The following is a 12,235-nucleotide window of genomic DNA, read 5'->3' as shown; positions in this document are numbered from 1 at the left end:
GCCATGGTTCCAGCTGAGATACATGGCTTTGGCCGTTTTTTGGTATCACAGCTCGTTTTATTTTCATTCCAGTGGTTCTTAATTCAAAAAGTCATTTGAAAAACTACTAATCCTGAAATACATGCTCCATATAAGACCATGTAAATATTAGAATTGTAAACTATATTGAACATATTTGTATTGTTACTTCTCTATTTAGTTGAATTGCTTTCTTGTAGACATTTTTTGAAATTTTTTGCATGTTCAACTACACTATAGGTAACACTAGCAATTAATTAATTCACTTAAGATATATCACTTGAACATTGTATTTTTCTTGCAGTTAGGACCAAATTACGTAATCGTTGCCAAATACTTTAAGAATTTACAAGCACATGTCACTTCCTCCTTCCTATATGACAAAATACAAATATACAGATGAATTTTAAGTTCAATAAATTGTATTATTTCAGGTGATGCAAAATAATGAGCTATGAATCACATTCAATGTAAAATACATGAAACTCATTCTAATGACTCACTGACAGAGGGAAAGTCAGTGTTTGCCCTGTGGATGCCTTTCTGAATCAAGTATTTGTTTCCATGTTCTTTTGTTGAAGCCTCAGAGGAATGCTGAATGCAAGCAGGGTGGACTTAAACAAGTGGAAGAGGCCCAGCAGCCACAGGCCAATGCAAGATCCAGCCTCCTGACCCACTTGTTTTACCACTGTTTAGGTATAGTTGAGTCAAATGGTACATGTTGTACGATGTGACCTCTCACCTGCCAACAGTGCATTTAAATTACTATTACCTTCAGCAATGTTGGCTCAGGGGATGGTAATGTCATTCTGTTGGTTAGCCAGTCCATCACATTGGTTCAGAATGAAATATCTGAAAAACTGGATGGATTGAGGTGCAACCTGGTACAGACATTGAGAGTCCCCAGAGGATCAATCCCTCCAACTGGTGATCCCCTGACTCTGCTTCCACTACCACCATGAAATGGACATTTGTGGATTTGATGGATGGACCGCACATTCATGCATCCCTCAGGATCTTTGAGGATCCTATGGCTCTTCATCTAGCACCACAAGATGGTCACACTCACTTTATCCGATAATTTGGTTTATTCAAATAATTGCAAAAACTAAAGTTGATTAAATACACTGAGCCAACATTTGGTTATACATATTTTTTAATTCAGCTGACACAATTCATTGAATGAGCTGATGGAGGGATCACACAAGACATATGTCCAGCATGTCATTTCATATTTCTAAAAATGATCATTTGTACAAAACAAAGCAATAATGATCTGTCTCAGCCAGCTAAGGCAATCATGTGGAATGATGATATGACAAATCTAAATACAAAAAGAAAACACTGAATATTAAACAAGCCAGAATTGCAAATCTGTAGCTAAAATGCTTCAACTTTAATCCAATTCATCTGGTTGAGATTAATATTAAGTACATTTCTTTCCTGTTATATAGCAGTGGCATGCATCAGCCTCATGAACCACTTGTATTTGGTTAAAAGAAATACAACGAAGTTTGGGGGATTTCCAGCTGCAGAAGTGCTGTTTTGGCTGAGCTGGTACACTATGCCTTCACCACAAACTCCCTGAGATCTCACTCAAATGAATCCTCTACTCCCTGCAGACAGTACACAGCGCTACTCATCACTCACCGCCGACCGCCTCTCGGACATAAACGCCAAATCCTGATTCTGCTGAGAAGATACAAGGCTTGCTTCTTTCCCCTAAACCCAAGCACTTCTCAGATTGAATGAAGTAGAAATTCAGGTTGACAGCAATTACTCAATGCTAAGTGGATGGTAATAGGCACTTATTTTTCATCAGGGGGCCAAAGAAGCTCTGCAGGTCCAGGGTACTACTTTTGCACTTTCTCCACAGCTAAACTTAAGCATGATCTTTACAGTACAGTAAAGGAAATTATAGCATTGCTCTGGGAGAAAAAAGGTGGATCTTTAAGCTCTGGCTGCTTAACTTCAGTCTTTGGTTGACATGAGAATAACAAAAACAGAGAAAATCTCCTTGACGCAAGTGTATTTATCATTTCTATTGTTAAAACATATGATCTTATGTAGGTACAGATCATAGGAGAATCAAATTTAATTACAATTTGGAAAACTCTGGTTCACTGTTGGCACAAAATGTACCAAAGAAGCAGCCACATTTTTGTCACAGACCTTCAGGGAAATGGGGGAAAATAGTAGCTTGATCATCAGACTGAATGTTGTTTCATTTCATTTTCAAGTTCATGTTAGCTGATTTTTGTTTGGAAGGTGTTTCCCCCTGCATTTAGAGTTAGATATGTTGATTATTCTTCTTTACATGTCTTATAGTTGACAGATTGTTGAATATCTAATTGTCACCCCTGCTCCTATGATTTGACCATGTTTGTGACTGGGTGATGCAGCTTGTGGCTATTTTAGATGCTATTTATTGTATTTAAAGCTTAATGAAGACCTGAGGCTGAAACCCCTTTAACATTTTTGTATAACAGTATGCAGGAGTTCACTACTGGCATTATTCTATTATTTCTTACTGTCAACAAATCTCATGAAAACTGATGCTTTAGTCTGTTTCTAAATATTTTCCAATTTCCCTATCCTGTCTGTAGAACTCCTTCCCAAGCTTACTTACAGCTCGTATTATGTTGTTTCATTAAAAAAAAAAAAATAGACTTGGTCATTTCCCGAACAGCTGGTTACTGTAGTTATTACTACTGCATTTGTTCGGGACTATTTTCAGCTGCGCATTAATGAAAATTGGTGCTCTTCCGAGTATTTCCAGCAGCAGGACAGTGTATGTGTGATTGAGTCAAAATAAACTACACTGTGTGTGTTCATGGTTATGAAGGAACATGTCACCCTGTGTAACTATGCGGCTTACTGATGTGTTTTTAATAGTATTTGTAAAACAGTGGAGCTCTATGGCACAGAGGAAGATGATACATGTAGCAGGCTTTGGAGACAAACACAATACTTGTTGGTAGGATTAATTCAGCGTTGGGTTTTGTCTTTTCATGGATGTATCCTTTAACATTTCTAATTATAACATTTCTTAAGCCTTGTTTTAATGCTAAACTACAAAACTGATTTAAAAACTGTGGAAAAAGCAGCCTCGGTGCCCATGCGTACGTATATCATCGATTAATGTATCATACCTGAGATGTAAAAAAAACATACAATTATATGAAACTGTAAAAACAATAAACAATGTTTTGTACCAAAATGAGGAAATTTGGTCTTGCAGTTGACAACAGACAGCACCAAGGATGCATAAGCCAATATGACTGTCCCCCTCTAATGTTTTTTAGTTTAAATAAATGTTGGTCTTTTAAATGAGACTTGATCAGCACCATATCTGACTTCACTTACAGTATTAAAGCAATGGATTTACAGTGAGAGAGTTTACTGGCCTGGTCACATGTGGCCAATGGGACGACAGTAGCTGTGTCCCCATGCAGAACACATTGTTAAGAGGTCAGTTAGGACAGTCTGACTTTTATATACACAATGGGTAGGCTAAGACAGACACCCAAAATACATAAAAATCAAACAGAGAGAAAAAAAACAATGTATATGAAGGATAAAAGACATACATTTTTAAATTACTCAATACAAGATAAACGTCTCTGTAAACAAAACTGACTTCTCCTGCTTGTGTCCTCTCAAATTCATGATTACGGAGTCACTTAACTTGAGAGATCGAATCCCCCAAAAACAAGAGAAAAAGGAAGTAACATCTTCAGAAACTGCGAGAGCCGTTCCAGTTTATCCTCCTGGTGTCCATGATTTGAACAGAGGTTTGCGTCCTGGACCTGTGAGTCTTCTGGGACAGCACAGCTCTCGAGTATCATCTAGCTGAAACACACAGGTCCGGCAGTGAAGCCGAACTGGTGCGTGAAGTTTTTCCCTCCCATCACGGCTATGTCTCTCAGAGGAAGCAGCTGGAGGTCCTCAAACTCGAACACCGCCTCCCGAGGTCCAGAAACAGTCTCCTCTCCAGGCTGACACGTAGCAAACAGAACACATATTTTTTTATATTTAACTGCAATTTAATTCAATAGAAAATAGTTTCCAAATACATATAATTAGGAAGTTGAAGAAGATTAATGATGCTCACTATTGCCAGGCCAGCTAAGACTTCTCCTCAACGAGATTTTACAACAGCATGACCTGCACTTCCTCAAAAATTTGGAAGATTTTTTACGTACCACACAATCTTTAAGTGCTCCGAGGTAACTTTGCTTCCTTGTGTCAGTGAGGAACTTCACGTCTCTTTCTGTCTGGCCCAGAATGTGTCCTGGATGGCAGGAGTAGGTCATCTTCTGGATGGCAGTGCTGCTGTGCAACTTCAGAAAACGCATCTGCACCACATTAGCACCTGGATAGTAAAACTGATAAGAAAGGAATAAGAATATAATGTGTTAAAAATGTCAGCTGGTGTATTTAGCCTCTTTTAGCTCATTGCTTTAGGTTTATGGCATAGAGTCTACTGCCTCCAAGTGTCCAATAACATCAATGAACGTAGTTTGGTATTCTAATCTGTGCTTTGAGATAACATCCCAAACAGAGCAGTGCTTCGTTTTGGTTGTTCCCTTCACTGGGATTCACTCACCTGAAACCCCTGCTCCATCCTGCTGAGCCACTGAAAAGACCCTTCTTCAGAAAATTCTTCCATCCAGACTTTCGTTGCCAACTGCAGGCAGAGAAAAGAAGGCACGCATTTGTAAATTGAAATGCAAGTCCTGCTTTCGTATAAGAGACTTGTGAAGGTCAATGGTGTTCAGACAGCTGCTGATGAACTCTGGATTAGCATGCAGCTCATGCATGAACCAGAAGTAAATTGGATACCTCAGTGCAAGATGCATCCACTTCATGCTACCTGAGACCAATTCATATTGTCCTTTGGTTGACTGAGTTAATTCTTGTATGTATTAATGACTGTATGAGAGTGGAGAAGGTGACAGAAGTGTTTTCATCCAATCCACAGCACAGTATAACATGAATGACAACATCTCTGTCTTGATTGTCCTGATGTCCTCTGGTTGAGTGTCAGGTCTCATTTAGCCATGCATTAATCCTCTCCTGCACACAGGGTGCCAACATTTTTCACTCACAAAGCTTAATTTGTAGAATACTGTCTCTCTCTTTTAATGATTTTTAAAAAAAAAAAAAATGATACAGCAAATAAGAGTTACCAAATTCCTAAAAAATTCAGTATATATCTCTTTATTTAAAAAGGCTAAGATGAACAGTCAAGGTCATCCTTTTGACTTCTAGTAATTGTTTTGGGTTAATATATACACACATTCTGCACTACACTAGGTTGGATATCTTTTATTAGCTTTATTTATTCAGGATGGAGCTATAACTCTCTTTCATCAGAGAGTCCAACATGATAACAATTATGTGAATGCAAAATTATGTAACTATCACTGTGGCCACAACTGGCAATTACAAGATAATGGCAAAGAATAGGTTGGGAAGAGTCACGAAGTTAGTGCTCTGACTCAGTAATGTCAGTTTGCTAACATTAGTTAAGATCAGCCATCGATTTGATGCCATCGAATCAAGCTTAACCACTCGACTGAAAGAGCACGGTGAAGTGGACCATTGTATGGATACATTAGAGGAAACTGGTCGTATATGCTCATTGGACGCTACCTGCAGGGAGCTACAGGTGACTAACAAGTTGCTAAAGGCTAAGATGACTTGGAGAGTAAATATAAGAATACTCCGAGTCAAAGCAGGTGAGGAGGGTGTTCTGTGTTTTATTGTGGGGCTGTTTGGTGAGGACAATTTTCAAAAAGAACATTCCCACCGCAGCTTGGGAACCAAGCCTGCTGCGGCTGAGCAGCTGCGTATCATCATCGCTCAGCTGCGGCCAGACCTCGCTACGATTCTCCGCCTCAGCCGTCAAAAAGCGCCACTTCACTACCAAAGGAGCAGGGGTGTGGATTTTTCCAGTCTGCACAGCAGAGGTGACTGCTCAGGTCTTTGACAGGGTGAGGAAGATGCTGACAGATGCTGGAGCCAAGTTCACGCTACGCTTTCCTGCCGAGCTCCATGTTGAGCACAACTCAGCAAAAAAGTTTGCAATATCACACTTTCATGTTTCAGAAAATAACCGTTAAGAGATGGTCTTAGTGATGCAGTAGGACAATATGGTGTATGTATGTATGCATGCACATATAGCCATTTATTTATGTACTGCATACCTGTCCAAATGAATCTTTTTTCTCCAGGAGTCTCACACAAGACCTACTGAACAGAGGCTAGGCAAGGGCAGCGTGGGTCTCCACCTGTTCTTCCAAAGCTTGATGATGCTCTTATATGCAAGTCTATACCACTTGAATTCAAGTTTCTGACTACTGACCCGGGCAGAAGATTCATATTGGTCACAGGCAGAATGAATTCTTCTTGACACTGTTGAGTGCGCTCCAAAATCTGACTGCCCTTCTGTTTCCTCTGCTTTAACCTCATTCTCCTATAGAAAGATCATCCACTAAATCAACCCCAGTCTTAAAATCAGAGACTGTATTAAACAACTTAATAAATTCTATGAATCTGGTTGATGTATGGAGACACCAGCACCCCTCAAGCAGAGAGCAGTCATTCCTCTCCTCTGTTCATCACAGAGATACCTGGACAGATTGCTTTCTTTTGGATTCCAGGTTCATATCCAACATGCTTCAGTCACCACATCATAATCTCAGTAGGCAGATGAGCATTCTCTTGTGCAAAATGAAACAGATATTTTGAACTGCGCGATAAAGCGGGTAGATGGCTTTCATGACAGCTCAAATGTTCACAGGCTGAGAGGGCAATCTGTGGGATTCACTCCACCTCTGGGCACATCGTTACTGATCCTAAACAAATAAATTAGAGGCTTAAGGAAAATTTAACACAGCTGTACTCCAAAATTGCAGATTAAAAATGCCAACTGTCAGCACTGATGCCAGGAATGAACTGGATACTGCATTCACTCTGAGAAATCAAGATGTACTGAACTCTCTTTTTATGTCAATAAAAATGTTGCCTCTTTAAGGGAGTTACGCTCCCTCATCGTCACCTTTTCTAAAACAGTATTTAGCCCACTCTAACATCTCACCCATGCAAGTCTCTAGCTTCCACCTCCAGACACTTAATATCACAGTTGGTCACTCTCTTTAAGGAGAATATCACCTCTGAATACCTCAAGGGTACACAGGGCAATGAAATTGGTCTGAAATACCTCTTGAGCTTTGGGAAAATGGGTTAAGGAGAATTACGGATTGTTCTGTTAATACTAGACAGCTCATACAATTTAAAAGTATGCACCTACGCACTATTCAAAGGTCAAGCTGTATAAGATTTACCACTCCGTTTCCCCTAAATGTGACAAATGTAAGCTGGGGGATGGGACTTTCACTCACCTCTTCTGGTCATGCCCCAAACTGCATAAGTTCTGGGAGGCGATATTTCAGTGGTACAGAGTAATACCTGGGAAATGAGGCACCCCTGACTGCAATCTTACTACACTTGGCTGTTCTGAAAACTGCTTTCAGCTACCATAAGATAGTCACGTTTGGCTTGTTTAAGGCTAAAAGAAGTCTTTAAAGGGAAGGGCACTTATTCATGTCCGTGTCTTGGTAAGCATTGAGCACCCCACACTTGCTCCAACTCGTCATTTATTTACTGTTTATTGTCACTGACTGTTCTTGGTTTCACCTGGTTCCTGATTACCCTGCTGGACATTTTGTTGCAGTAGTTGAAGCCTACACAGCTTATTTTGGTAAACATGTAGAAGAATCAAATTGAAATACAAATATACAATATTCACATTTTCATGTATTCTTTAATTCTAAAACTATTGAACTATACTTGAAAGGTATATATTTGGCTGATCTTGAGTTTGGCCTTGATATGCTGTATCTACTGCTGTTGAAAGTTCATTGCTGTCTAACTCTAGTTTGTGGTTTGGTGTTTTTCTGATTTGTAATTACTATCATTGAATTGTTTTATCTTACACTAGTCATGGTCTGTGGGGGAACAAACTATATGTATAGAAAATTTGTTGTGCGTCCTGAAAACTGGGCTGTAAAGTGGAAGAATGTGTGTGTGTGTGTGTGTGTTTGTGAAGTCAGTGAATTAAATGGTTTCATAAATGATACTGTCGGAACGATGCCCGAACTGAAACAGAATTTTTCTTTAAGGTGTCTGTGTCACAAGCTCAAGTTCAAGCCATCACAGCAGAAGTCTCAGTCACCACTCCCAAAGTGTGAGCTGACTGACAATTCATCAAATTGAGATTCAGCTCATACAACATGACTATGCGAAGTTAGCGGGAACGCCATTGATCCAGAGGTGCAATTTTCTGTAGCCTTTCTCTGCTGATGTCTTCATACCTGAGAGTCTTGAGGATGAAGGCAGGTCTGTTTTGATGTGGGAGAGAAGCTGCAGTAGGCCAGCAGAGCGTCGGCAGAGCTGCCCTGGTTGGGGTCAATGTAATACATTCCTGCAGAGAAAGGTCAGCGAGAGCTCAATGGCGGGACTCCACACTGACAGACAGACCGGAGCAATGCTGGAAACACAACCACTACAACATAGTGGAAGGCGCTAAAGAAATATTAAAAATGATCAAGTGTAACATTTCTTTTCCATATATTGTGTATATAGTACTATGCTGAATTTTGTTCAGGACAGATAGATCTGACCATTGACACCAGCCTTTACTGGACTGTTAGCAAAGCCTAAAGAGGCACGACAAACATGGACTTTTCAGTTACAATGGGACAGCTGAAAGAAGTTTAAGTGTAAATGTCACAGGAATTTATTATGTCAGAGTTTAGAAAAGTTCACATGGAGGATGATACACACATGTATCAGTGTCCAGATAGTGAACTCAGTGATTCCCAAAATAACTCCATGTGGTTTTACTGTTATTTCATTGTTTTGGGCACTGACCGCTGCTGTATTCAGGGTGACAGAGCCAGAGCTCCAGACAGGTGGTGGCAGGATGCTCCTTGCTGCCATCAGGAGGATCCACCAACAGCCGAAGCTCCTGCTGCACAGAATCCAGCAGAGTCTGGATCAGAGGGTAGTTGGGCTTATCGGACACATACATCAGCTCCTGGACGTGGAAAGAGAATAAAAAAGCAAAACAAAAAGCACAGCTTTTAGATAATTTAACATTTGTGGAGACAGAGCTGGATGATTTCTTCATTTCATGTCTATGTTGACACGTCAAATGCTTTTGGAACTGCACCTGCGCTGAACAAAATACATTAATTGGATAATGAATACACGAATCACGTGCCTTAAGCTGACTCAATGTCATGTTCAGTGACTGTCCTGGAGGTCCAGGAACCCCAGGTGGACCCTACAACAAGAAGACACACAAATTACACCACAAAAATATCAATATTAGATCCAGATTTTGAAAAACTTTGCATCACAAAGTGATTGAATTTTGAAGTGAAAGAGAGTTGTCTCTTAAGTGAAAATACACATTATACACTGACAAATATACAAATCTTGAATTCATAGAACAAATGAGTGACGAGGCAATAACATAAAATGCCATTACCTCAAATCACGTAATGCGGTGTTCAAGTACTATCTTAAGGCCCTAAAATTCTAGTGCTGGATTACAGCCGAAGAACTCTAAAATTTAGAGCTAAAATCCAGTCAAGTTATAACGAAGAAAACTGTCAGACACATGAGAAGTACGCACACTATGCTTACCGCAGATTTAACTTCTCAGCATTGTCAGTGTTGCTCCAGACATCTTGGATTAAATGTATATATTTTGGATGTACAGTATCTATATTATCTTAAGTGCTTCACATTAATATATTAAGCACATTTGTTTTAACCAAATCAAACTTGAATTCAGAGTTTGCTTCATCCTCTGTCATCTAAGCCTGTTGTGAACTTACAGGGAGCCCCCTCCTGCCGGGCAGACCAGGAAAACCTTGGTAGCCTTTCAAACCCTGCAGGGAAAAAGAAAATGTGATAAGCGCAACATACAATTCTGTACTGTTCTGAACGGCAACACAACACCATTAACTATAAAACACGCTGATATGGAAATGAAGACTGCTGCAAAATCCCATTACATTCTAACGCCACCTCCACAGCGTCATGATAACATGTGCCATCAACATAAACCAGAGGCATCCCGATGCAAAGAACCCTGCAGGGTGTTTGCTTCAGATAATGGTGAGCGAGATCTGAAGGGAGTTTGATCTGTCAGGACAATAGTGCTGCAGTTGATGATATCATACCTTTAATCCAAACAAACCCTGCAACAGAGGAGAGTACAGGAGAATAGGATATTAGTATGATTTTCCAGTGGGAAGTGGATTTATCAACAAAGAGCTTCAGAGTGCTTTTATCTGCTGCATTAAGAAGCCATCAGCCACAGCGTCGCAGATTTCATAACCCAAGTCAATGGACTTTTTTCCCCTAAGACACAGTGGGTTGAACACAATCATTATGTGCTGCTGAACTGTGAATGATTCAACAGACTGGCAGCTGAAGAAAAGATTAGTTGGCTGACAGATAACTATTTTGCAGGAGAGACTGGAGTGATTATAAAACAATAACATTTCCATCACACGCTCCACCTCGGTGCTCGGTCCATTTCTCAGGCACGATCTGGATGAAAGTGTCTGGGTGACAGATGAACTGCTTGCATTCAAAATATAAAATATCCAAGACAAAAAGTAAGAAAATGCATTGCCTGAATACATTTTGTATATGCAAAGGGAATGTTAAACACAGTTGCAAAGTTTTTTCCATGAAAGAAAGCAACAAGCACAACATAAAAACCAAACTGAAAAACAAAACAACACTTATAGACAGAATCAAAGACAAATAAAATACGTTCAATAAGCTCTCTGTACATGTAACTTACAGGCAGCCCTGGCATCCCTGGTCTACCCCTCGGTCCTGGTAGACCAATATTTCCCTTAAAAGAGAGAGATAAGCACATATGTCAAAGTTGGACAAATGTTATTCTTTTTCTTATTATTATTATTATTATTCAAATGTGGTAAAAATTCAAACTTCAAAACACAAGAGGGAAAATAAGAAGACAAACCACCTGCTCTCCCTTCAGGCCCGGTGGACCTTGCAACCCAACAGGACCACGAATACCCTGGAAAAAAAAAAAAAAAAAAGGGGGAAAGACATAACGTTTCCAGTGACTCACTCACAAGAAAACTCAATAAATATCCACAAGATCAGTATAAATGTGATTCTCTTTTGTACATGTGTGTATGTATGTTTGTGAGTGTCTGTGTGTGTGTGGGCTTTTCCTTAAGAAAATATAAACTATATAAGATCTTAGGCCAAAATAAAGAGAGTTCCTAAAAACTGCACATAGTGCAAATGTGACACTTTGAATTCACGTCCTTCACATATGAAACTGAACATGAAAACACTCTTTTAAAACCTCTGGCCTTCGCTACATACAAAAGAACATAAGAATAATAAATGATATTGAATGTATGTATCCATCGATTGATTGACTGTGGAAATCCACCACGCTCCAAGTTCATTGTCTCGATTACAAAGACCTCATGAGGATTCCTCGCCGAATTTTCTCCAGTAAATGCAACCTTCAAGTCCTGCCTGACACCACCATTGTAATTTCTGCACCTACTGATGTGCCTGTTGTTTCAAATCATCTGTCGTATGACACACTGATCATTCTGGCTACGCTGTAATTCCCTCTCCAGGTCCAGCAGTACAGCTCACATGACACTCATCTTACCTTCTTACACTGGCTTCCCATCAAATTCAAGATTCTTTTAAAGTCCTTGTATTCAAATATCAAGGTCTGCATGGTAAAGCACTCTGATCTCTTTTTGTTTGTGCATAAAACCAAAATTGTTGTGCATGTTACCTTATGACTATTTTACATGCCATGGATACAAGTGTCCATTATGGAAGAATGGTGTGTGCAGATCTAGTATCTTGAAACGTATGCATCAGTTAGCCTGTAAGCATTTTCCATAAATCATGAATCATCCAAGAATGACAAAAATGTTTTCTTTCTCTGTAATAGCTCATGATTCCGTAGAAACCATAAATACAGAATAAATAAATCTCTCATATTTTCTGAGCACAGTACATAGTTTTTATAGTAGTTCTATAGAAGAGGTTCAGTCTTTACAAACTTTACACTGCTTCGGTATGACATACTAAAATATCTTTAATTGTAATGTGCACATTT

At 39.5% G+C, this 12,235-nt stretch overlaps 1 protein-coding gene across 1 annotated transcript in view; it reads right to left on the bottom strand.

The window, feature by feature from the left end:
• Positions 1–9,101: 9,101 nt before the first annotated feature.
• LOC143338361 (uncharacterized) overlaps positions 9,102–12,235 on the bottom strand; it is a 97,362-nt gene continuing 94,228 nt past the window's right edge. The window contains exons 58-63 of the mRNA XM_076758713.1: positions 11,102–11,155; positions 10,913–10,966; positions 10,281–10,298; positions 9,933–9,986; positions 9,307–9,373; positions 9,102–9,124 (exon numbers count right to left, since the gene is read on the bottom strand). Coding sequence (XP_076614828.1) covers positions 9,102–9,124; positions 9,307–9,373; positions 9,933–9,986; positions 10,281–10,298; positions 10,913–10,966; positions 11,102–11,155 — 270 coding nt within the window. The remainder of the gene's footprint in view (positions 9,125–9,306; positions 9,374–9,932; positions 9,987–10,280; positions 10,299–10,912; positions 10,967–11,101; positions 11,156–12,235) is intronic.

This window comes from Chaetodon auriga, chromosome 19, assembly GCF_051107435.1.
Source record: "Chaetodon auriga isolate fChaAug3 chromosome 19, fChaAug3.hap1, whole genome shotgun sequence".
NCBI classification, from domain to species: domain Eukaryota; kingdom Metazoa; phylum Chordata; class Actinopteri; order Chaetodontiformes; family Chaetodontidae; genus Chaetodon; species Chaetodon auriga.
The sequence above is the reverse complement of the archived record's forward strand: the minus strand, read 5'-3'. Positions and strand labels throughout refer to the sequence as shown.